At 39.1% G+C, this 27,464-nt stretch overlaps 1 protein-coding gene across 3 annotated transcripts in view; it reads left to right on the forward strand.

Moving 5' to 3' along the window:
* Window positions 1–27,464, forward strand: part of fam91a1 (family with sequence similarity 91 member A1) — a 53,274-nt gene that overhangs the window by 9,497 nt on the left and 16,313 nt on the right. The window contains exons 2-15 of one of the 3 annotated variants that reach the window (XM_078397680.1): window positions 822–906; window positions 1,536–1,687; window positions 2,603–2,660; window positions 3,537–3,604; window positions 5,776–5,889; window positions 6,849–6,939; window positions 8,084–8,146; window positions 11,068–11,174; window positions 13,923–13,961; window positions 16,026–16,138; window positions 22,536–22,645; window positions 22,925–23,037; window positions 24,230–24,316; window positions 26,256–26,379. In XM_078397680.1, the coding sequence (XP_078253806.1) occupies window positions 822–906; window positions 1,536–1,687; window positions 2,603–2,660; window positions 3,537–3,604; window positions 5,776–5,889; window positions 6,849–6,939; window positions 8,084–8,146; window positions 11,068–11,174; window positions 13,923–13,961; window positions 16,026–16,138; window positions 22,536–22,645; window positions 22,925–23,037; window positions 24,230–24,316; window positions 26,256–26,379 (1,324 nt within the window). Of the gene's footprint in view, window positions 1–821; window positions 907–1,535; window positions 1,688–2,602; window positions 2,661–3,536; window positions 3,605–5,775; window positions 5,890–6,848; window positions 6,940–8,083; window positions 8,147–11,067; window positions 11,175–13,922; window positions 13,962–16,025; window positions 16,139–22,535; window positions 22,646–22,924; window positions 23,038–24,229; window positions 24,317–26,255; window positions 26,380–27,464 lie in introns of those variants that run through there. The other 2 variants (XM_078397682.1, XM_078397681.1) reach the window with 2 other exon arrangements.

Here is a 27,464-nt window from a genome sequence, read left to right on the forward strand (position 1 = left end):
AAGATAGTTTTGTTTAAATTCCATTACAAATAAAACTGGTATTGAGCGTGGATGGATCGAGAGTACAATGTAAATTAATTTTAAAAAGTCCACGGTTGTCCAAGTGTGACCTGTTATGTTCCGCTGCTGAGGTAGGATTACGTTTATGCAGATCAGGTCAACAATCTGATGGTTGTAGGAAAGTAGCTGTTTCTGAACCTGTTGGTGTGGGACCTTTGGCTTCTGTAGAGACGCTTGCATGCCTTGTTCATGATTACATTTATTTGCTGGGCCCACGATAGGTCCACTGAGTTATTAGTGTCCAGGAATTTGAAGCTGCTTACTTTCTCCACTGCCAACCCATCAATGAAAACTGACATGTGGTCGCGACTTCACCTTTCTGAAGTTAACGTATAGTTCCTTGGTTTTGTTAATATTGAGTGAGAGTTGGTTGTTGTGGCACCACATTAATTTACAGGAAACTGTCTTGTAATTATTCGCCATGAGGAAACATTGGGTGACAATCTTGCTCCTTAAGTCTGTTTTAAATCTCCAGTTCAGGCAGTAGCACATCACTTTCTAAGATGCCATTTGTTGAGCCAAGGCCCCATCATAGATCGACTAAATGATCCTACGGTGTACTTGAAGGAAAGGCAAGTTCACAATTTTCAGACCAATATTGAGCTTTTGATGAACATGACAAAAATATTATCTGGTGATTTTATGCAAAAAGAACACACTCTTAATTGTGATCTATTTTTGCAACTCAAGATAAATTTGCGTCACTGGTGCTAATACTGTTAAGAGCTCTGATAATTACAAAAAGCTGTGATCTTTTGCAGAGCTTCGGGAACTCTCAGCGCGAGTATGAGAAACAGGTTCTGCTTTACAGCATCCGCAATCAGCTGCGGTATAGAACTAACTTGGGTAAGCAGAACAATAATTTATGTGAAGTCTGACCTCCATTATTTTAAATTGCACATGCTTCAGTATCGAATCCTTCAATGAAAAGGGGAAGCTTTAAATCCTCAAATCTTACCCAATGTTCTAGAATTGTATATTATTTAATAATGAAACATTCTTGACATTCTTTCTTAAATCCAAATGTTTAAGAAAACCAGATTGATAACAATTTTAATGGCTAGATTTTCTTTACTTAAAACACAAGTTGGTTTGGTAAAACTGTCCAAAATTATTTGGTCAAAAGATCATATCCACAATAAACTCATAGAATGTGCATCTTAATTTCTCCAGCTATCTGAGATCTGAACTCTGGAATTCTCTTTTGAAAACTTCTGCATCTCCCTCCTCCTCTAAATACTCCTTAAAACCTCAGTTTCAGTCTTGAAACATGAAACTGAATCTTTTTGCCTGCTCTGCCTACCATCTTCTTTATTTAATTTAGATTTTCAGCATTTACAGTACTTTGCTTTTGTTTTGTTAAAAAATGATCAAATTTGATGTGCCTCAATGTTTTGCTCTGTAGTTGTGGTAGTTTTAATTTGTCTGCTTTCCTGATTATTCTCACTTAATTTTCAACCTTCCCCTGTCACCAGTTAGATGCATTAAGAAAGATGAACGCAAATACTATGAAGAGCTATTTAAGTATAGCAGAGAACATCTCATGTTGTATCCATACCATTTATCTGACATAATGGTGAAGGGATTGCGGGTCACACCTTTTTCCTATTATATAGGAATTATGGAGGTGAGTTTAATAATTCATTAACTTCAAACTGTCAAGCAGGAGTCTTAACATGCAATATTATGCACACACTCATGGAAATCTGAGGTGTTATTTTTCATTCGGTTAGGTGTTCTTTTATTGATGCAAGCCTGCATCCTTTAAGATCCTGTGTGTAGGAAGGAACCGCAGATGCTGTTTTAAACCAAAGATAGACACAAAAAGCTGGAGTAACTCAGCGGGTCCGACTGAAGAAGGGTCCCAACCCGAAACATCACTTATTCCTTTTCTCCAGCGATGTTGTCTGACCCGCTAAATTACTCCAGGCTTTTGTGTCTATCTTCCTTTAAGATTCTATTGCTTCCATTCATTGGAGCCCAGACTTCCAACCAAATGGGATTAATTGGATGGCATTAGTAAAGGAGTTGAATGGCTTCTTCAGTGTCCTATCTTCTGCACGGAATGTAGAGCACAAAAATGGACCATTTCACCACACTGGTGTTTATGCTGCATGCGAGCTACCCGGCCCCTCCTTGATCTAATCTTATAAATCTGATTATTGCCCCCGCCCTTTTTTATTTTTCTCCGATTTTAATTACTAATACAGTACTCCATAGAAACATGTTCTGAAATTCAGGTAGATAAAATGTCATTAATGGCACTTTGTTAATTCTCAGTTATGACTATTGGTGCTAATAATGGGTGCAGGAAGAGACAATTGGTCTTGGATTATAAATATAATCTGCAGGATTAGCAAGAGCACATCAACCTCAGCCAATGATTCTAAACCTGATAAATTGCTAAGTGTGCCAATCCTTGTAAGTTAGCTGATTTTATACCAGTAGTTTTATAATTCAGGAACACGATCTCTATAGTTTCGGACTAATGCAGCTCACAACAGAACCCAATTTAAAGAATTATTTTTCTTTTCTCTTTTAGGATATCATGAATAGTGAAAAAAGTTATGATTCGTTACCTAACTTCACAGCTGCTGATTGTAAGTCTTTTGGTGGTGGAGTAAAGCCATCTCAAATGTTCTTCATTCTTTGTTTTGTGGTGTGTGTCCAACAAACAATGACTTTTAGAACCCTTTTAATGCAGGGTTGATGTGAGTTTGGGATGGTGCAAGTTAGGACACATGCAGTAAAATTTGGACTTTAAAGAGTAGAAAGAGTAAAGAGTTTTGGAAACTTTCTAGGGTAAAAGATTGGGTCACTGACTGAAAATTGACGTTGAAAAATAAACGTAGTATTGGAAATAAAGTCACTGTTTAAAAAATAACAACTTAAGAGGGACCTCGGTGAACTTTTCCGTTCAGAGGGTAGTCAGTATCTGCAAAGAGCTGCCATATGAAGCTTGGAACGGTTGCAAATCTGACTTTCAAAAGTCATTTGGATAGATGTATGACACAAAAGCTGGAGTAACTCAGCGGGCCAGGCAGCATCTCTGGAGAGAAGGAATGAGCAATGTTTCGGGTCAAGACACTTCTTCAGAGTAGATGTATGGATGGGAAGGATTAAAAAAGACCTGAGCCAAATGCAGGCAAGTGGGACTAGCCCAGAATTATAATTTGGACGGCATGGACAAGTTGGGCCAGAGTGCCTGTTTCTGCACTGTGAATCCACATAACAACCGAAACTCAAAAATTCCCTCCCATGATCTGCCTCTTTGTCCTTTCATGTCCTTTCATCTCTCATGTCTAGTTCTTTGGTTATCATATTTCGCTCAATTAAAAATGTTGTTTGATAAAGCCTCTGCTCAGTGCCTCTGAATCTTTTGCCATGCTACAATGACTGTTTTTGCAGCTGTTTTAACAATAAACCTCTTGGGGGTTTTGAAAAAGTGGCTTAATAAACATGCTTTTGTTTTAAAGGTCTTAGGCTTCTGGGAATTGGAAGGAACCAGTATATTGACCTCATGAATCAATGTAGATCATCTAAAGTGAGTTCCATTGTAATTAATTTGAAGGAGTATGATTTTCCATTTTACTGATGTGATTCTATGTTGGGCAAGTGGTATTTCTTTCCCTTTACAGTAGAAAATAACAAGATGCAGAGTGAAACACATGATTGAGTCCTCAATAATGGGCTTGGGTTTATTTTTATATGAGTGCAAATTTTAAAGATGGTTCTGCAAATTTTAAAGTGGTTATGTTTCTGGATTAGTAATCTGATATCTGGACTGCTGAAGAATTGTTTCTAAATAAAACTAATAAAATGTTAGAAATGGTCAACAGGAATTTTCTGAATTGTTGTAAATCTGATTTATTAATACCCTTAAATTTGGAACCTGCCATCCTTGTGTAGTATGGCCCAACTGTGCCCTGGAAAAGGATAAGCTTGCAAATGAATGAATAACTCAATTGTATAAGCTGTCATAGCTTCTCTGTCATTGGTTGTGGCCAATTTGTGTCTACGTTTAAGCAGTTTTATGCAATGGGAATATGAGAAATCCTTTTTGGATCTGCATATGTTGAATTGGAGAGCCTCTTAATTTAACTTGGAGATTTCAACGCCAATCTAGACATTTATCTGAACCTGGGTCAGGTTTTGCAGAACAAAGAATAGTCTTGTTATTAGGACAATGAAGAGCGCTCAGATTTATCTTAAACCTGTGGGCTAGTTGTAATACCCAATTTGATCGGAATGAACAAGTGTAAAAGCACCATGTTGGAGACAACACGCGGAAAAATTATTGGAAGAAGGTGATTTATAACTTTACCCACTTTAAGCATTACTGCCAGTGAAATGAAGCGCAGTATGTCAATAGTAGATGTTATAAGTATAAGCCATTCACCGGTAACAAATAGCTTCCATTTTAACAGACGTCCATATGTAAATTTTGCACACAAACATCACTCAATATGCTAACCGTATCTCCACAGTATTGTAATGAATGGCATCAAACGCACACAAGACTGATAAGAAAGGAGATTGACAAAAAATGAAGAAATACAGAGGAAATTAATTGTTTGTAGGAACGAACATATTGACATTGGACTTTTCAATTTCATGATATTGTGGGAGCTCGTTCTTATGTAGGTAGATGAGTCCATAAGTCAGGTGTTCGTAATGTGGGAACGACCTCTATCATACAACTCTGAAATCTCTCTGGTTTAATGAGTAGTATATATGGAAAAAAAAGAATGATGGAGACCAATGAAGACCTGTATATAATTGGGCTCCAATGAAAATACATTGAATAGATCAGTGACCTCAAACCCATTCCCCCACCCGCTGCCATACTATTTTATCCTCTGTGGCTGGACAAAATCTCGCATTGGGACTCTGATTTTCAGCTACTGCCAAGATGCGGTGCAGTACAGGGCCTTTCTTGCCTCTGCCTCGAACATTGCTTGGACAGTAATGGCATTAACAATTGTTTAGAAATACCTGACTGCTATTAACATAAATACAAATCATAAATTAAACTGATTAAAATTGAAACACTAAAAATACTTGCACACACTTTAACCCATTAAATTAAATTAAAAAGGCATAAAGTGAAAACTGCTTCTGCTGGAAATTTTTAGCAAAACAGAAAATGCTCGAAATACTCATCGGGTCAGATATGTGGAGAGACGGACAGTTACCGTTTCAGGTTGATGATGAAAGATCATTGACCGTAATCAGTAACACTTTTTCTCCGTAGATGCTGCCTGACCCAAGTATTTCGAACATTTTCTGTTTTAATTAAAATTATGTGGTCTGCTGAATGTTCTGTGGACAGATGTTTATTTCCATTGATTTTAGTAAGGTGCAGCAGGCAGATTTCCTGGGAAGATCTGAGGAAGTCTGTATTAGCCTGTTGGATTCCATGAGGAATCGAGCAGTCCAAAGCGGATACCTGGAGCAAAATGCGAGACTTCAATCTATGCTTGGAGTCCTGAGCTTCTGGCTAGTTAAATGTGTAAAAGCTAGCAGGTCAAAGTATATCTGTTGGCTTTTCAGCATAATATGGAGGCCAGTAATTTCAATTTTTAATGTTTAATATGTTTTCAAAAATCAACTTTGCTTGAGGAATATAATGGCATTTGCTAATTGTAGAGTAAACAGTATGTAATCGATAGATAATGGAAGTTCATTAACTGTGTTGAACAATCAATATTCCAGAAATTTTTCAGGAGGAAAACAGCTCGTGACTTGCTACCAGTGAAGCCTGTAGAGATTACTATTGAGCCATGGTGGGTGGTTCAGGCTGGTTTTATCACAGAGGATGATATCAAGGTAAAATTAAAAAACAATAATGGTTGATGGCAGAAGCTTAGTTTGTTGCTCTTGTATTTGTGGCCAAAGAGCATTAGATTCATATTAATGATTGAGTTCAAATCTATACAACATCCAATGCAACCCTGAAATAAGTTAATTTGGTGCACAGAATAGCATGGAATAGTGATTGCATGGGACTCTTCTGAATATCTGTCTTCAGTTATGTGAGGTTGGAGAGGCATTCATTTAGAGGGTGAGAAAAGTTGAGGCCTATAATCTGGGAGCTGATAATAGATTTATTAAGAGCATCGGGGTTTGGAGGAGATGTCGGAGTGTTATCTATTAGCGATGGAAAAATTCTTAAACCCTTTCAGTCAGTATAAGTGTGCCCTTCTCAGTTGGGTTGTTTACCAAGTCAGTATTCTACCTGTGAAAATAGAAGTGAGGGTGCGGCGAGATGTCAATCAACATCAATGTGGTTGGTGAAGTAACTAATTATTTATCAATAATCCACAGGGTCTGGGAACAGAGGGCCAGGTCCTGGCACAGCTAGGGAACTGAGACAGCCAATGTATTAGTCTGGGCAAAGTTAAGCACTAGATTAAGAAGGGGAAAAATAGCTCGGAGTTGGGTTGAGTATGGAATTTTGAAATAAGAGCTCAGCACATGAAGCTGACAGCTTTGAGGGCAAGTCTTTAATAGTCCAAAGAGCAGAAGGTTAAAGGGCATCATTAAAATGTAACAAAGTGTTTGATTGGAAGGGGTGAATTGGAACACGTTTCAACCTTTGAAAAATCCAGTTATAGATAGATTCGGTTTTCAAATCCAATAGTCTGTCCTTGTGGGATCCAGAAATATGGCCAACCTGCAAATCATCGAACTAACTGGTAACTTTGTGGTCTTTGAAAAACTTAAGTTTGGGTATTTTCTGATTCTCATCTTAGATCATTTTCAAAATAGCTGCCTTATTTTTCTAGCTTTGTTCTGGGCCTGAAAAGAGTTCTATTGATAAAATTATTGATTCGGGACCTCAGTTGGTTGGAGTATTGGAACACAATGTGGTTCTTGGTGAGTATGTTCTTTAGGATGTCTTCACAAAACTTTTCTTGCTGAATCCTGAAACTCTTAACTTTGCCCTCAATAATTGGTTCAACTACTTGTTGAACCCAAGTGTGGCAGATGGATTTCAGCAAAGGTATGTGCAAGCTTGGCTTGTCCTTGCAGAAAGGATAGATCAAAACATTTTTTTAACTGGAGCAGGAGAAAGCTATATGACTCATGTAAGATTGTGGCAGCTCAACATACTAAATTCTACTTCATCCCTGTGCTTCATTCTCAGTTCCTTTCAAACATACATCAATCTTATTCTCGAATACACTTGTCACATTTGTGTTTTCTGGGTAAGATTAATCAACTGTGGCTAGTTCCCCAGCCACTAACAGTAGAGAATTCCAAAGATTTGCATCCCTGTCAAATGAAGAAATGTTTCCTCTTTTTTAGTTTAGTTTTGAGATCCAGCACGGAAACAGGCCCTTGGGCCCACCAAGTCTGCGCTGACCATCAATCCCCGCATACTAACACTATCACACACACACAAGGGACAATTTACAATTATACCACACCAATTAGCCTACAAATCTGTACATCTTTGGAGTGCGGGACGAAACCGGAGAAACCCCTCACAGTTCATGGGGAGAACATACATTTATTTAATAATAATTCTATAGATAATAGTTTTCATTATCAATTTGTTGATTAAAGGTCTTTTCTGGCATTTTGGTTGAAAAAAACTTTGGGAAATACTTTCAACTGTTTGTTGTGAATATTAACGGATTAAAAGTGCTTTTTCATTCAATCATATGATTTGCACTTAAATCATGTTGAAGTTGGAGGATAACAGGATCTGTTTGAGAGCAGGGGAAAGTTCTTGTAAGATTTGGGTAATGGCAGGTTGTTGGGAAGAATAGAAGGCAATCTATATGTCAGGTTGCTTATCCTGGCTTTATCTAATATGACCCCCTAAAAGGATGTGCAGACCTGTTCCTCAGTATTAAAACCATTTGCTACTTGTTTTTAGTTTTAAAAAGATGGGAATTAAATTAAAAGCACTGAGCACGAGTTGAAAATAACTGTACATTTGTGTCTTCTGGGCAAGATAAATCAACAATGTATGACTGCACTTAACTGACCCGTTTGCTTTTCACATTTGCAGGTTTGTATAACAAAGGCTTCATTTACCTTGATGTACCAATATCTGATGACAGCTGTATTGCAGGTGAGCAGTGTGCTTCCAGTGAGCTTTCAGTAACACTAAAAGGTGAACCTTACAAAGGAGCATGTGATCTGAGTGAATTTATGAATTAATCTATCCCTTGCGTAAATTATTTTCACAATGATTTTAAAGTAGGATTGTTCGCAGTCAAGATTAAGGTGCTTTAAAAAAAGAGTTTGCTCTCGGATCTCTACTTTTGATGTAGAGCAAATAAGAAGAAACTGGTTTGGCTCAGTAAGCATAAATTTAAGGTAATTGGCAAAACAATTGATCTGGTAAATATTGAGAACACGATTGCAGCAGATGGAATATTAACTTACAAAAGGGAGTTTGGATGTTTGGTGAGCAATATTTGCAGAAGAGATAGATATATGGGGTAACTCCTTCAAATTGTTAGCACATTGACCATATCGTCTCCTCCTGAACTACATAATTTTGTAACTTAGTAGTTATATCACTAAATTCCAAGTTGTTCCTGTTATTTTGAATTAAAATTCTTAGAAGCCTGTGGCTTAATCTTAGATGGGATCATTGTGTTAATGTTGCATCTGTTGGAACCTTTTCAATGGGCAATTCAAACACCTGTTATATGATAGAGCAAAATATATTTTTGGATAGCATAAAGAACCTTAAATTACATAAAGGAAGCTTTATCTGATTTGAAGTGGTTCATTCTTAACATTTGCCTCATGTCAGAAGGTGGATAACTCAAATCTCACTTTAGTACAAGAGATTGTAACTTAAAGTCACACTTCAGAACAGTCAGTCTTGAATTAGCAAATTTGCAGATGATACAAAGCTGGGTGGCAGTGTGAACTGTGAGGAAGATGCTATGAGGTTGCAGGGTGACTTGTTGTGTGAGTGGGCGGATGCATGGCAGGTGCAGTTTAATGTGGATAAGTGTGAGGTTATCCACTTTGGTGCTAAGAATAGGAAGGCAGATTATTATCTGAATGGTGTCAAGTTAGGAGAAGGGGACGTACAACGAGATCTGGGTGTTCAAATGCATTAGTCACTGAAAGGAGCATGCAGGTACAGCAGGCAGTGAAGAAAGCCAATGGAATGTTGGCCTTCATAACAAGAGGAGTTGAGTATAGGAGCAAAGAGGTCCTTCTGCAGTTGTACAGGGCCCCAGTGAGACCACACCTGGAGTACTGTGTGCAGTTTTGGTCTCCAAATTTGAGGAAGGATATTCTTGCTATTGAGGGCGTGCAGCTTAGGTTTACTAGGTTAATTCCCGGAATGGCGGGACTGTCATATGTTGAAAGACTGGAGCGACTAGGCTTGTATACACTGGAATTTAGAAGGATGAGAGGGGATCTTATTGAAACATATAATTATTAAAGGGCTGGACACGTTAGAGGCAGGAAACATGTTCCCAATGTTGGGGGAGTCCTGAACCAGGGGCCACAGTTTAAGAATAAGGAGTAGGCCATTTAGAACGGAGATGAGGAAAAACTTTTTCAGTCAGAGAGTTGTAAATCTGTGGAATTTTCTGCCTCAGAAGGCAGTGGAGGCCAATTCGCTGAATGCATTCAAGAGAGAGCTAGATAGAGCTCTTAAGGATAGCGGAGTCAGGGGTTATGGGGAGAAGGCAGGAACGGGGTACTGATTGAGAATGATCAGCCATGATCACATTGAATGGTGGTGCTGGCTCGAAGGGCCAAATGGCCTACTCCTGCACCAATTGTCTATTGAAAAAGTTGTACACTGTTCAAGTTCTTGTGAGGCACATTATCTTAAAAATGCATAATTTTATTGAGGTGCCATCACAAACGTCATATGGAAGATTCCAGGGTCCAGGTAGTTGTGCTATAAAGCATGTTTCCATGTCACAAATTGGATATAACATGATTGATGAATTAGGGATGCGATTAAAATGACCTTAGTTTTTGAAAATTCTATGGAGAAAAAACATTGTTATTGCGAGTCTGGAATTCTCTCACCCCTTTCCTCCATTGACACAATTATGTTTCTAACACTGTTTTCTATAACACAAAGTTTTTTAGGACCTGAATCATCACATTAGAACAGAACTACCTGTATTTACTGCCTGAAGATGAACTGTGCTGTCCCTCTCAGTAACATCACTAGAAGCAGATAGTTGTGAGGTTAAAAGAACACAATATGCTAGAGATGGGTTAGGCAGGTACATCATCAGTCTGAATAAGGGTCTCGACACGAAATGTCACCCATTCCTTCTCTCAAGAGATGATGCCTGACCCACTAAGTTACTCCAACATTTTGTGTCTACCATCGATTTAAACCATCATCTGTAGTTCTTTCCACTACAGAGATATAATGTTTCAGGTTGACGACCTTACAGGGTTTATGTGTTTAATAGATTTTGATGAGACATAAATGGGGTGATTTAAAAAAAAAAGAAGTCTAGAATAGGTGTGAAAAGTTGCGGTTAGGATCTTCTATTCCCTGGCTGCAGGACGCTTGGATTAACCATCTTGCTGTCCTTGTGTTGTTAGCGGATCCTTAACCTAGATATCAGCTTGCACCTTGTCCACTCCTTAGTAGTACCACCTGTGCATTCACCATATCTCTTGCTATCCAGAACCCCAAACACTTCCAAATTTCACCATATCTCTTGTTATCCAGAATTTCCAAACACTTCCATCACCATTTAGTGCAGCCTCCTCTAACAAATGCAAATTGGGCAATGACATCACCAGCCACCTCCATTTCAATCCATGAGCAAGATTTAGCAGATTTAATTCAAAGTTGTCATGGTGATATTGGGGGGGGGGGGGGATTGTAAAGATGTGTTGAGAGCAACAATGAGGCAAAATGATTATAAAACCCTCCTTTGGGGAAACATGCAACTTTGTAATTATTGATTTCAAATTAAATGTTTCAACGATCAAGGTTTGAGAACTGGAAAATCCATTTTGATTTCTTTTTTCCATTTTTAGTTCCACCATTGGAAGGTTTTGTGATGAACAGGGTGCAAGGTGATTACTTTGAAACGCTTCTCTACAAGATTTTTGTTTCTATCGATGAACAAACCAATGTTGCAGAGGTAGGGGGGCTAAAACAAAAGCTATGTCATTCAATACATTTTCTTTCCCATTGCGAATAAGCAGTGACAGTACTTTATGTGGCAAAGAAGAATTTTGTTACTGAGGGAATAATGAATTGTGAGAGGCCTGGTCTTTCTGATGAGCTGTTGATCAGAAGCTCAGACTTCTCTCTGGGGTATATGTAATGAATCCCACAGCACACTTGATTAAGAGCAGGGCAATGGCCTCCTTTGTACCTGGCAGTTTTATAATTCAATCAGCAAACATTTATTTCAAACAATGTTTGTGATTTCATTAGTGTTTGTATAAGTTAGCTATGGGCAAATTGACAACAAGGTTTCTGATATTACAGAAGTGCCAACAATTCAAAAGTGCTTCATTACGTGAGAAGGTCTTGAGGTCATGAAAGATGCATTGTAAACGCAATTGTTTGCTTGTTTCTTTTTAAAATTTTATATAGCTTGACTTTTTTTGTATACTTCTCTGAGAAACTTGCACTGAGTCTTGAATCTGAAAAGAAAAAATGTTAAGACATTAGAAAAGAAAAGAGTGAAACAGTTGCTTAAATTAGATTATTCATATATTAAAAAATTATGAAATGCAAAAGTTAATTGTTAATGGTAAATTATGTATCGATTAGGCCATAGTTTTTATATTATGTGCAGTTTTGGAAATGCTTTCTGGAGGTAACTTCAAGTCTATAGATAGTGAATAGCATGAATCACCCAAGTATCACCCAACTGTAGGAAATTATAATAAGATGGAATTGTGGAAATATTGTCGCTATCCCAAAGCAGGCAAGAAATGTCACACATTTAATGATAAAGATTTAGAGAACCCAATTTTAATGACTTTGAATGTTTTCAGGATGGGGGATATTTGGAAAATGGATTGGGAGGGAAAGGAGGACATATGAAGGGGAAATCATGCTTGACTAATCTTCTGGAATTTTTTGAGGATGAAACAAGTAGAGTGGATGAGGGCGAGCAAGTGGATGTGGTGGACTTTCAAAAAGCCTTTGACAAGATCCTACACAAGAGATTAGTGTGCAAAATTAGAGCACTAATTGAGTCAAGTCAAGTCAAGTCAATTTATTTGTATAGCACATTTAAAAACAACCCACGTTGACCAAAGTGCTGTACATCTGACCAGGAAAAAAAAAGAAACATACAGTGGCAGGCAGCCAAACACAACGGCGCGGCCATCTTGAACAAAATGTTAATTCAATCACCCACAGTCCAACAATAAAAGCACTAAACAGGCACCCAAAATTACCCAACCCCAAAAACCCCCCAAAACACAGTCCAACAATAAAAGCATTAAATAGGCATTCAAATCACACACCCCAAAACCCCCAAAAACACAGTCCAACAATAAAAGCATCAAACAGGCACTCAAACCACCCAACCCCAAAAACACACAAAAAAGAAACATCCATCAAAGAAACATCCATCACAGTGAGGGTAGGTTATTGACATGGATAGAGAACTGGTTGGCAGACAGGAAGCAAAGAGTAGGAATTAATGGGTCCTTTTCAGAATGGCAGGCAGTGACCAGTGGGGTACCGCAAGGCTCGGTGCTGGGACCCCAGTTATTTAATATATGTTAACGATTTAGAGGAGGGAATTAAATGTAACATTTCTGGGTGGCAGTGTGAGATGTGAGGAGGGTGCTATAAGGCTGCAGGGTGACTTGGATAGGTTGGATGAGTGAACAGATGCATGGCAGATACATTATAATGTGGATAAATGTGAGGTTATCCATTTTGGTGGCAAGAACAGGAATGCAGATTATTATCTGAATGGTGTCAGATTAGGAAAAGGAGAGGATCAACGAGACCTGGGTGTGCATGTACATCAGTCACTGAAAGTAAGCATGCAGGTACAGCAGGCAATGAAGAAAGCCAATGGCAGGGTGACCTTCATTGCGAGAGGATTTGAGTTTAGGAGCAAGGAGGTCCTACTGCAGTTGTACAGGGCCCTGGTGAGACAGCACCTGGAATATTGTGTGCAATTTCGGTCTCCTAATTTGAGGAAGGACGTTTTTGTTATTGAGGGAGTGCAGTGTAGTTTTGCCAGGTTAATTCCCGGGATGGCGGGACTGACAAATGATGAAGGAATGGCGCGACTAGGCTTGTATTCACTGGAATTTAGAAGGATGAGAGGGGACCTGATAGAAACATATAAAATTCTTAAAGGATTGGACAGGCTAGAGCACAAAAATGTTCCTGATGTTGGGGGAGTCCAGAACCAGGAATCACAATTTAAGAATAAGTGATAGGCCATTTAGGACTATGATGAGGAAACACTTTTTCACCCAGAAAGTTGGGAATCGGGAATTCTCTGCTACAGAAGGCAGTGGATGTTTTCAAGAGAGTTAAATTTAGCTTTTAGGGCTAAAGGAATAAAGGGATATGGGGAAAAAGCAGGAACGGGGTACTGATTTTAGATGATTAGCCATGATCCTATTGAATGGTGGTGCTGGCTTGAAGGGCAGAATGGCCTATTCCAGCTCCTATCTTTCTGTTTCTATGACATGAATAATGAGGGAAATGGGAAAATAGCCAGAGAAAGACTCATTTGTTTTAGAGATGACAGGAGAGGACTCTAGAATAGAAGAAAATGGCAAGATTTGATAGTTATTAATATGTGAGTCATCTTTGCAGAGATTCAGGAGACTATATAACTAACTTTTCTATTTTATAATCTATATCTTTGAATAATGTAATGATTTTTAATGTTTTCCAGTTGGCAAATGTGTTGGAGATAGATCTATCCCTTGTGAAGGTATGTTGCATTGCTAAATAATACATTGTGGTTGTGATTACCGGGTATGTTTAACCTTTTACAGTTATTCTAATTTTTGATTGTGGTATTTTTGATTGTTCAGAGTTTGTTTAAATATACAAAATGGTTAGAAAATACTGTAAATATTAGTGTGCATTGATGCTACCTTTTGTAGTTCTGCACATCTCCACTAGAATGGGCAGAGAAATAGAATTTTCTTAAATACCAGTAAAGATTCTTAAATGTACTTTAAAAATAAAGGAATCTTACTAATTCAGTCAGTTTTTGATGTTTACCACAAACAACAAATTAGCCAATAACTATTTATATCCTTCCATTTTCTTTTTTCTTTTCCTCTTTTCCCCCTTTCCATTCCTTTTTCATTATTTTTCCTTTTCTCCATACTTTTCGTACTTTCTTTTAATTTGTGTTTTTTTTTTGTCCTTTTCGTTCTATTCTAGAATTGCCAATGTGGGAGCCGCAAACTTTTTTTCAAAGTCTCGGCAGGTAGTTGCAGATAGGGCAGGTGAATTGGTAGTAAGTGAGGTGGTCCGCTCCTTCCGTTGCTGATGCAGGGCTTCCGTGTGCCTACAAGGCACAACCTCAGTAATTTCGTTACCATCCTGTATATTCTATCCCCACTGAGTGGTCATTTGCAGGACATTCCCACGAGTCGGTGGAGATGTTGCATTTTACAAGGAGGCTTGCAGCATCTCTTTGAATTGTTTCCTCTGTCTATTTGGTTGTCTCTTTCTGTGACAGCTCTGAAAAGTGTGTTTTGGGAGTGTGGTGTTGGACGTGTGAATAACGTGCTTTGTCGAATGTAGCCAGCTGAATAACTATTGTCTCTGTACTGGGAGATGTTGGGCTGGGAGAGGACACTAATGTTGGTGTACCTATTCTTCAAAATGAATTGGAGAACTTTACAGGGAGAGTGCTGATAGTGTTTTTCCAGTGTTTTGAAATGTCTAAAATATCCTGGAGCATCCAGGAGAGCAGGTTTTATGCTGTCTGGCAGGCTATGAGTTTTGTAACAAGACTGAGGCTTGATTTTCAATACCCTCTTCTTCAATCAACTAAAGAATGTGCTGGCATATTGAAGGTAGTGGTTAATCTCATTGTCCGTGTCTGCCTTTGTAGAGAGGTAGCACCCAAGATATAGGAAATGGTCCATGTTTTGTAGTGTCTTGTGCATCTTTGTCAAAGGGCGCTTTGGTGAGAGGGGGCAGATTGGTAGAGGAATTTTGTCTTGCAGTTACTGAGCATTCGACCCATCCTCCCATTTACACAGTTAAAGCATTGATAATGTCTTGGATCTCTGCCATGATCATGTGCACATGTATAAGCATCCTCTTTATGTTACAACTCGACTACTACGGTTTGACTAAACAGGCCATCCCAGGCTACAAATGCCCAACTTATAAACACTACATATAGAAACAAGCTCCCACAATATTAAATTCGAAGTCCAATGTAAATACAAATGTTCGTTCCTGTGAATGGCAGAACTAGTTTCTTCTCTCTCCGATTTTAGTAATTCTTCTCGGTCTTGTGTGTTTTTGATGCCTTTCATTACTATACTGTTGAAGATATGGTTGCCATATCGAGTGATTTTGTTTTTGTTCTAACTTGTGGACAAAATTGACTTTTGGGCATCTGTAAAAGTGGAACTGGTTCATTACCTAGGAACAGTCTGAATTGCACAGTGTCTGTTATATGCATAATCAATGGTACAGAAAATCTGTGGGTAATTTATCAATAAAATACCTATTAGCATTTGCCATTATAAACTCCTGAGCCCACATGAATTTCAGCCATAATGCTATAAATTTGTCATGCTGTCATTTCATTATTGGGAGACTAGCGCCATCACTGTTGGAAGGGTGCCGCGACAGCATTACTTGTTGACCTCAGCACTTTCAGATATATATTTCCTTTATTGCATGATCCCAAAAGCCAATGGTTGTTGCTGTAAGCAGAGAAATTATACTGATATTGAACGGAGAAATATCTAAATCGACCCTTATTTTGGATGTTGATGGAAATGTTCTTTGTGTCCTTCAGAATGCAGTGTCAGTATACTGTCGGTTGGGCTTTGCACATCGAAAAGGACAAGTGATAAATGCCGATCAGCTTCACCCAACATGGAGGAACGTTCCATCAGTCAACAGATTAAAGTAAGGGAAAGATTTCCCACTGATCTACATGCTCACTACTATAGATTTATGTATATAGTAAACCGTTGTTATTACGGACCTCTTTATAAAGGATTTTGGTTGCACTGAGTGTCCCCACTGTAATCAGACACCACTGTCTCTTTAAAACACATGTGAAAAACAGTCTGTGGAGGCCATTGAAATTGACGGACAATTACTTTGATCAACAATTGTGCAAGGATGAAGGACACAAAGTGCTGGCGTAACTCAGCGGGTCAGGCAGCATCACTGAAGAGCATGGGTAAGTGACGTTTCAGGTTGAGACCCACTGCTGATTGCGCTCTGCACCTGACTGTCACGAGGCCGAGATCCACAGAGGCACTGGGAGATGCGGCGCCAACTTTCAACCTCCACTCTGAGCCTGGGACCACTGAAGCTGCCACTGACCTGGACCACCACCCCAGCCACTGCCAGACCAATTCTACTAACCTTCACTGTCAGGCCAGGCTGCAGATGCCAGCCCCACACCAGGCTGCTTCCAGGCCAGACCTACTGCCACCACCACCAGCCCACACAGCTTCCTCGGCCGCTTCCAACTGCCGCCACCGCTGACCCTTCCCTGCACCCTGGCTGCCTGCGGGCCGTGACCAATGATTTCACAAATCCTCGCTCGCCTCTGCTTCTGTCGCCAGCGGGCCGTGGCCGTCAACTCACCGGGATTCCAAGCCCAGTTCCAGACCGATCTGAAGAAAGATCTTAACCCGAAACATCACATATCTAAGTTCTCTAGATATGCTGCTTGACCCCCTGAGTTATTCCAGCACTTTGTATCCTTTTGTCTATTAACCAGCATCTGCAGTTCTTTTGTTTCTACTACTTGTGCAATGATACGCGATTACTTCATAATCCCGTACAAGGTTACGACCGACAATCGCCAATAACGGATACCATTCCCCCCCCTACCTCCAAGTACAGAGCAGGAACAGGCCCTTCGGCCCACAATGTGTAGCCGATCATGATGCCAAGATCAACTCTTTATCTACCTGCACATAATCCATATACTTTCATTCCGTTTATATTTATGTGTCCATCGAAAGTCTCTTAAATGCCACTGAAGCATTTGCCTTCACCTGTGATGGCAGCACATTCCAGGAACTCACCGTTCTCTGTGAGAAAAAGAACTTGCCCCTCACATCTCATATAGTCATAGAGTGATACAGTGTGGAAACAGGCTCTTCAGCCCAACTCGCCCATACCGGCCAACAATGCCCCAGCTACACTAGTCCCACTTGCCTGCGATTGGTCCATATCCCTCCAAACATGTCCTATCCATGTACCTGTCTAACTGTTTCTAAAATGATGGGATAGTCCCAGCCGCAACTACCTCCTCTGGCAGGTTGTTCCATACACCCACCACCCCTTGTGTGAAAAAGTTACCCCACGGATTCCTATTAAATCTTTTCCCCTTCACCTTGAACTTAGATCCTCTGGTCCTCGATTCTCCCACTCTGGGCAAAAGACTCGGTGCATCTACCCAATCTATTCCTCTCCTGATCTGATACACCTCTATAAGATCACCCCTTATCCTCCTGCGCTCCATGGAATAGAGACCCAGCCTACTCAACCTCTCCCTATAGCTCATACCCTCATGTCCTGGCAACATTCTTGTAAATCTTTTCTGAACCCTTTCAAGCTGGACAACATTTTTCCTATAACATGGTGCCCAGAACTGAACTCAACATTCTAAATACGATCTCACCAACGTCTTATACTATCTGCAAAACCACTAACTTTTGTATCCTCAGCAAACTTGCTAATCCTGCCGTGTATGTTCTCATCCAAATCATTGATGTAGATGACAAACAGTAACGGGCCCAGCACTGAACCCTGAGGCACACCACTAGTCACAGGCATCCAGTCTGAGAAGCAACCTTCCATGGAGCAAATTTGCTATCCATTCAACTCCTTTAAACTTTGCCCCCCTCATCTTAAAGCTGTGCTCTTTAATATTTGACATTTCCATCCTGGGAAAAAGATTCTGACTGTCTAACCTATTTATGCCTCAATATTCTTTAACTGGCAAGGTAACAAGATTGTGAATTTGAGTTGGAAGTACAATTGAATTGAACCCAAGAAGGGTCTCGACCCGAAACGTCACCCATTCCTTCTCTCCCGAGATGCTGCCTGATCTGCTGAGTTACTCCAGCATTTTGTGAATAAAAAGGTGTGTTGAAGGGCCTGTTCCAAATATACAGTATGGAACAGGCCCTTAAACCCACCAAGTCCATGCTGACCATCACCCATTCGCAAGAGTTCATTGTTATTCCACTTTTGCATCCACTCCAAACACATTAGTGACAATTTACAAAGGCCAATTAACCTACAAACCAGTCTTTCGGATGTTTGAGGAAACCAGAGCCCCTGGAGGAAACCCATGCAGTCACAGGGAGAATGTTCAAACTCTAAACAGACAGTACCTGAGGTCAGGATCAAACCCAGGTTTCTGGCACTGTGTGCAGCAGCAGCTCTACCAGTTGCACTACTCTGCATTGTGCAGCTAGTAACTAATTTGTGACAAATAGATGTACTGAGGCAAGTTTATTCACTGGATACAAATTTAGAAATGTGCCTCTTTTCTTTTTTAAGGTAGAGTGCACAATTGTTGAAGGCAGTCCAGAATTGATTCGCTTGGTTAATTCCTGGAATAAGATTATTGTCCTATCATTAATCACATAAACAAAATGCAGACCTTTACTCCTTGGAGTTTAGAAGTATGACATGTGATTATATTGCAATATATAAAATCCTAAGGGATCATGACAAAGATATGTTGAAATGTTTCCATAAGTGGGTGATTCTCAGTCAAGGGGCATAATTGCATGGGACACTCATTTAAAACTGAGATGAGTGGGAACTCCTCATAGAGGATGGTATCTCTCTGAATTCTTATACGTTGATGGATTGTAGAGGCCACATTACTGGAAGTATTTAAAGAGGAAGTAAACTTTTGAAAGATCTGGGAATTAAAGGCTGTGTTAGCATACAGTTGTTGTGTGGGCCAGATCAGCATGATCATCTTATCATATCATATCATATCATATCATATATATGCAGCCGGAAACAGGCCTTTTCGGCCCTCCAAGTCCGTGCCGCCCAGTGATCCCCGTACATTAACACTATCCTACACCCACTAGGGACAATTTTTACATTTACCCAGCCAATTAACCTACATACCTGTACGTCTTTGGAGTGTGGGAGGAAACCGAAGATCTCGGAGAAAACCCACGCAGGTCACGGGGAGAACGTACAAACTCCTTACAGTGCAGCACCCGTAGTCAGGATCGAACCTGAGTCTCCGGCGCTGCATTCGCTGTAAAGCAGCAACTCTACCGCTGCGCTACCGTGCCGCCCATTCATCTTGAATGGTGAGACAGACTTGAGGGCCAAGTGGCTTGATCCTATTTTTTTTTGTGTGTCCCTGATATACATTTTGGCATGCTATTGTAAGTTCCTATTATGGCTTCATTTTAAGTAGCAATATTTATCTCTTCACGTGTACATACATATGTCCCAGGCAAAGTTAAATGTCCTAGCAATGAATACCAGTTTAATGCAACATTCTATTTCTCTTACAAAATTACTTTAATTGAAGATCATGAATGCGACTTCCTCATAACAATTACTTCCTTACTTTCCCCACACCTCCGAATGCATTAAAAATAAAAATACCAACAATATTATTGGTCTTTTTTTTTCTCTTAGTGGGATACCACATTGAGGTTTTCAAATTTGATGACATTAAATCTTCAGTTACAAAACCCAAAGGTCACCAGGTCATGTAAAGGTTTCATCCCAGGCATTGTTTACCCATTCGAAATCAGCTGCCTTCCAGCTTGCAGAATAGTCTCTAACCACTGCCTAACTTGCTTCAATATTGCTGCATATCATTTCAAACTTCTGACAAATTAATGCGGGCTTCTCCCTCTTAAATTTGATTGTGTGCTGACATAAAATGCGCCAGGGAGGTTTACTCCCAAACATAGGGATTTTAACTATTATCTGGATTTTTCCTCTTGTAAATTGTAAAAAAATAATTTTATTCATCAGACACCATATAAAGAGAAACTAAAATCTTGGGATGCAATGTTTGTGCCCTTTTTGTTTCCCGTAAAAGGGACAGGATATTATTATTCTGATAATATTAAAAAAATATGATCATATAATTCTTGATAATTAAGATAATAAATTTATCTGGTTAAATAATAAGATATTATTTCATTAATAATATATTATTAGATATTATTTAATCCAATATCTAAGTTCATTAAATAATTAGATTATTATTGGACAATACATCTCACCCCCTCCATGACACAATGGTCAACATGAGGAGCACCTTCAGCAACAGACTGGTCCCACCAAAGTGCAGCACAGAACGTCACGGGAGATCCTTCTTCCCTGTGGCTGTCAAACTATACAACTCCTCCAACTTCTGTTGTGGGGTAGACTGACAACCCCCCCCCCCCCCCCCCCCAATCTTTGCATCTTCCTCTTCCCGGACTTTTGCACTTGATAAATTTAATTTCACGTATGTGCAATATTACATATGTGCTGTACAATAACTGGTCACTTAAATTTCATTATTATATCATTATTATTATTATTCTAATGCACGGGACACTTTCAATGCCTTTTGTATCTTTTGACTGGTGGCAGACCAATTTCCCTCTGGGATAAATAAAGTGGTATCGTAAATTTATTTAATCTTGATTATATGTTGCGCACTAAATTGTTCTCATTGTCTTCAGACTATTTTGTATTTGCCAAACAAGAGGAAAGAAAAAATTATGCAAGAGTAGGCAATCAGGCTACACAACTGAGTTTCACATGACTGGGCCCTTACCTTGTACTTAAGCCCCCTTGTTCAAGGCTGTCCTCGCAAAACCATTCCAATGTCTACCCTGTCAAGCCCCCTTAAGATTTTAAGGTCATATCGTCATAAGCAATAGGACTAGAATTAGGCCAGTTAAGTCTACTCAGCCATTCAATCATGGCTGGTCTATCTCCCTCCTAGCCCCATTCTCCTGGCTTCTCCCCATAACCACTGACATCTGTACTAATCAAGAATCTATCTCTGCCTTAAAATATCCACTGAAGGCCTCCACAGCCATTTTATATGTTTGAATAAAACCATCTTCTAAATTCTTCTAAATTCCAGGGAATACAGGTCCAATCTATTTAATCTTTCTTTGCATGTCAACCCTTTCATGCAAGGAATTGGCCTGGGGAATCTACTTTGTACTGTCCCTAATGTTGCTGTTCCTTATGTTATGTATGAGGACCAAAACTGCATGCATTATTCCAGGTGAGGCCTCGCTAACACCCTGTACAATTGCAACAAAGCCTTCCTATTTTTAAACTCCAACCTGATGGTTGAAATTATATTTATTAACAAGCTGTACTCGCATGTTGCTATTTGCATGGTTCTAATTGCAACATCATGCAGTGGACAATGTCTGTTACCACTTACATATAAAATGAAACAGAGATCAAAATTAATTGGCTTTTTAAAACAGTCATCTAGATATACATACATTTCATTAAGATATGGAAAAGCCACGTTTCTCTTGATCCTTGGGTACTTTGCTTTTTTCTTTCTCTGTATTCTGCTTGACCTGTATTCCTTTTACATCAAAATTACTGCTTTTATGGTTCAGAGTTTATTCTGACCATTTTTTTGATTTGCATCAGTGAATTTGATGAAGAAAAATCAGGAAGGTGCATAGATATCTACTATGGTTTTATTTTGCATCTTTATAAATATATACCCTAAACATGAATATGAGCTACTCGCAGTTCAGGTTTCATGAAAGTAGATAGATATTGTAAAATTAAATTCGGATTATCATAAAGTTCCATAATCCTCTCAGATCAAGATCCTGCTAAGGGGCATTTCTATACAAGCATGTGTGAGATACTATAACATTAAAATGTAATCAGTTCTCTTAGTACTGGTTGGTATTTCCTCTTCTATTTCCCTATTCTTGAATCATGTTTGCCGTTAACTGGATGCAAACCTCTTTGTAGAATATGTTAAATTCTGCATGTTTTTATAATACTGATTTTGTTTGTGTTGTAGCTGCTGGCTCCTATGTAGTGTACTTCATAGTTCAGATATTTTTTTATCAAAACAGTTCCAGTTATTGTTATTTGAAAAAAAGGAATCAAGCATAAAAGGATACATTTAAAATTTAACAGTTGCTCCTGAAACCGGTGCTGCAATTCTCTTTGCCATTGGGAGGAGAAAACATTCTGTAAACAGGAGTGCAAAGCATATTCCAAATGTACAGTTTTGTAGTCAAGAGGCACTCCATTCAAACCTGTGCTAATGCTAGCAATGCTTGGTTATTTCATATAGATATACAATGGATCCACAGAAGATGCTGCTGTCATGGGATGGGATGGAAAATCGGAGTCCTGTGCATGATACAACAACAGAGACAGATGCAACTAGTCAGGATGATGCGGGTTAGTGAGGGACTCATACTTGTTCATTTCGCCCAATGATATGTAGTGATTTATTCTAGTTACCTGTACTTTGAAGCCATAGTTAATCTTTCGGCTTGATCAAACTTTCAAGCACTTTGTCTTGCATATCTGATAATAATATCCTTGATTTTTTTATGACGTTTAATACATGTACAGTGAGCTGTCAGAAGATGTGGCTTTTCCAAATTATGTCATTTCGGTATTTTCCCTATTTGGTTGTGTTTATATTTATGTGATCATTATGTTTTTCATTTACAGCTGACTCTGCCAGTGTGAATAGTTTAAGCTTGCCCAGTGGACACACTAAAAGAATTGCATTCCTGTTTGACTCAACCCTCACAGCGTTTTTAATGATGGGAAATCTTTCACCGGTAAAGTACTTTGAAATGCTACTAATGCCACCTTTTTCAGTAAATTTAAAAAAAAATCAAAATTTTCTCAAATGGCCAATTTTCTTGCGTTACCAAAAGCATGGTAATTAGTTTGCAAGAAGTATTCCAAAAATAGCAGTATGGGCACAACCAAATTATCTGCTTTAGTAAAGACACACAAGACAGAAAACGCTGAACTCTTGAGTAAAAAACTGGTTCCTGGAAGAACTCTACAGGTCAGGCGGCATCTGTGGAGGAAAATAGAGTGGATGTTTGGGTTGCGATTCTTCAGACTGAATGAGTAGAGAGGAGATAGCTGGTAGAGAGAGGTGAAGGGGAGTGTTGGGGCAAGCGTTAGCAAGTGATAGATGGATCCAGGTGAGGAGGGGTTGATTGGCAAAAGGGGAAGAGATGGATGGAGATAGTAACCAAGTGATGCTGATTTATGTGAATATTGGTCTGGAACCATATTTGACATAGTTTGCAGAGGTGTATGCGAAAGCTCAGCTTAGAGAATTTTTGCCTGTTCGAAGCGATCTGAGGTCAAGTTCAACAATGCACAAAGGTCAAGACTCCAGTACAGTACTGAGGGAGTGCTATAATGTTGCAGGTGCCACTTCCACATTAAACACCAGCTCTGAGGGGAAAGTAAATGGACCCGTGGCAATAAAAACAGAAAATTAACCGTCTCTTGGCCGATATTTACACTTCAGCCCATGTTTCCAAAACACATGACAAGGTCTTTACCATATTGCTGCTTACGTAATCTTCTATTGTTTACATTGTTTATTTTATTTTGTACTTGGAAGAATGCTTTACAAGTTCACAAGATTGGCTGTAAGGCAATTTGGGATGTTCAGAAATTAACGTGTATAAATACAAGACTTTTTAAAGGAGTATTAATCTACATACAATTTCTAAGTTGTTGGAATCTGAACCAAAGTAATCAAGAGTGAATCCATTTTGTGGATTCATTGTTATTTGTGGAGTGTTCGCGTTGGTTAAGATTTGAAATTTTGCTGCTGTATTAATTGTACCTACTAAATGTATTTCAACTAATTAATACTGCTTTAGAAAATTAGGTAAATTTTGGACTAAAGTTTAGGTGGCAAGATTGCAAATAATTGACATTTTTGTTGAAGGTTTATTATCAGTACTTTGTGTGGATAATGCATTGTTGCTTCTTTTGCAGAACCTAAAGAGCCATGCTGTGACTATGTTTGAAGTTGGAAAGTTATCAGATGAGTCTCTGGACAGTTTCCTTATAGAACTTGAAAAGGTATGTTATTAGGGAAAGGTTAGTGGTTACTTTTCTGGTATTCTGGTATATTTGTATAAAGAGGGACAAAAACAGGAGGACTTCAAATGTTCTACCAATCACAAATTTGTAGTCATTTAAATGTTTGGCTTATTGACTTTGTTTTCAAAATGGTGCTTATTCATTTGAGTTGAAGAGTGTAAGGGGGGGAAGGGTGGGGAGGAAATCCAGAGCTTGGGTCTTGTCATCTGCAACCAACAGTAGAACCATGGAATTGCATATAAAATGAAAGTAATGGAGGTGTACAGAGAACTGAGGGACCTGGGGGTGTTTGGAGGATGGGACCAGGACCTGATAGTTAAAGAGAGACAGGATAGGAAAAAGTGAGTCTAATTTCCATTCTGGATACTATCACTCAACTCTCTAATAGCAACATGGTGACTAATTGCACTATAGTACAGTCATTCTACATACCAGGTGAACCGTTGCAAAGAATAAACTGAAAGACACCCAAGGAACACATTGTAGATAATATACATTACAGCAGAGGCCAATGGATTTATACATTTTAACAGATATTGATGTAGATTTATTATTACCACATGTACTGAGGTATAGTGAAAAGCTTTTGTTTGCATGCTGTCCAGTCAAATCAAATCAAATCATACTAGGCATGAGTACAATCAAACCTTACACAAGTCATGCAAAGTAGAAGAATCCCAGAGTGCAGAATATGGTGTTACAGCATTATAACCCAGAGAAAAAGTCCAAGGTCTGCAATGAGGTAAGTTGGAAGATCAGGACAGCACACAAACTTATGGGAAGACTATTTAGTAATCTGATAACAGCAGGGAAGTAGCTGTTCCTGAATCTCAAGGTGTGTGCTTTCAAGCTTTAGTGTCTTCTGCCCAACGGGAGAGGAGAAAAGAGGAGTTAGATAGAGCTCTAGGGGCTAGTGGAATCAAGGGATATAGGGAGAAGGCAGGCACAGGTTACTGATTGTAGATGATCAGCCATGATCACAATGAATGGCGGTGCTGGCTTGAAGGGCCAAATGGCCTCCTGCACCTATTTTCTGTTTCTATGTGAAAGATCCTTGATTGTGTTGGCTGCTTTCCTGAAGAAGAGTGAAGTAATGAGGAGTCGATGTTGGGAGACTGGTCTGTGTGATGAACAACTCTGCAATTACTTGGGATCTTGGGCAGAGCTGTTGCCAAACCAAGCCTGTGGTGCATCCTGATGGTATGCTTTCTACAATGCATCTATATAAATTGGTAAAAGTTGTTGGAAACATGCCAAACTTCCTTGGTCTTCTGAGGAAGTAGAGGCATTAGTGTGTTTTTAAGGCAGTAGCTTCAATGGGGTTGGACCACAAATTGTTGGTGATATTTATGCCTCGGAACCTGAAGCTTTTGACGATCTCCACTTTGGTGTGGGCTTCACTGGCAGGGTTGACATTTCTTGTTAACACCATTGAACCGAGTGGCCTGCTGAACCACTTCACAGGACTATTTATAGTCAATCACATTGCTGTAGATCTAAAGTTATTGAGGCCAAATTAGATATTGGAGATAGATTCACTTCCCTAAAAGATTATAACTTTCTGATGCATTTTATTTTGCTACCATTAATAGTTCTAGTTGTTTATTTCAGGTTTGCATAATTAATTACATTTTAAATTCAGGCATGAATTTGTGTCTCTAAAATCATTAAACAAGCCCCCTGCCTTATTAATCCTGTAACACATCCACCATTCAACCATGTCCTCTTGCAGTTTCAACAAAACATGATTATTTATAAACCTCAAATGTATTAAAAAAGAAATTTTACAATCGCAAGCAATAAGAATTGCAATTCCATATCAAGTTCATGTTTGTTTATCTTGGCCTAAATCATTTTGTTTCAAACATTTGTGTCAATGCTGTTTATGAATGGTAATTGGAGTGTTGTTATATTTAAGGTTCAGAACACTGGTGAGGGCGAGGCACAGAGATACTTTGATCATGCACTAACTTTGAGAAACACTATTCTCTTTCTGCGACATAATAAGGACCTAGTTACGGATGATGAACAGCCAAGCAATGGTAGGATTTGTACTCTGTTGGAATTATGGTTAAAGACCTAAAAAAAATGTAAACAGTTACTTTATTAATTTTGCTGGATGCTCCTTTATTTCAAGACGAGAATATTGAAAGTATAGAGACTGGGTTAATTCTTGCTTTAATGGAGGAGATCCTTAAGTTTATCACATTTGGGAATTAATTGGTCTGGTTTCCATTTTGCAGAAAAATAAGAAGATGTAAGAAAGGAATTTTTCAAGCACAAACTCAAATCTATTAGAAAGATTGAACGTGCCGAAGTTGTTTTTATGAATATCGGGTAGTGACCGAAAGGAGATAAGATTATAAAAGCATTAAATTGTGTAGCCCCTTTTGGGGAGGCTAGAATTAATAATGGTAAATAAATAACTCTTGCTAACCAATCTGAAGAAATTGAGATGAATCTTCTTTTAACTAGGGACTGATGCAAATGTAGAACACGTTGCAACAGTTGAGCAATGAAGCATAGAATGACTGAAGTAGGTTAGATAAGCATGCATGCAAGAGGCAATAATGTTGCTAAGAATAGATAAAACAATGGCCAGGTAGAGTGCTAAAACCAGCATGTTCCTGACGAACTATTTCTAAGGGTCATCCAGGAGGGCTTTTTGAGCCAATATGTTGAAAGTCCAACAAGGGAGGGGGCGGTATTGGACTTAATCTTGGGAAATGAGGCCGGACAGGTGGCTGAAGTGTCAGTGGCAGAGCATTTTGGTGACAGTGATCACAATTCAGTGATATTTAAGGTGGTAATGGAAAAGGATAAAGAGGGACCAGAGGAAAGAGGAAAATTTCTAAATTGGGGCAAGGCCGATTTTAATCTGATAAGGCAGAAGTTGGCCCTGGTGGACTGGGATCAGCTTCTCGTGGGGAGGACCGCATCAGAACAGTGGGAGTCATTCAAAGGAATAATTGAAAAAGTACAGAGGAAGCATGTTCCCCTAAAGTTTAAGGGTGGGACAAACAAGTCCAAAGAACCTTGGATGTCGAACGATATAGTAGGATTGATTCGAAAAAAAAGGGGGGCTTTTGGAAGGCATAAAGAACTTAAGGCACAGACATCATTAGAG

The sequence above is a fragment of the Rhinoraja longicauda genome, chromosome 4 (genome assembly GCF_053455715.1).
Source record: "Rhinoraja longicauda isolate Sanriku21f chromosome 4, sRhiLon1.1, whole genome shotgun sequence".
In the NCBI taxonomy this organism is placed as follows: Eukaryota; Metazoa; Chordata; class Chondrichthyes; order Rajiformes; family Arhynchobatidae; genus Rhinoraja; species Rhinoraja longicauda.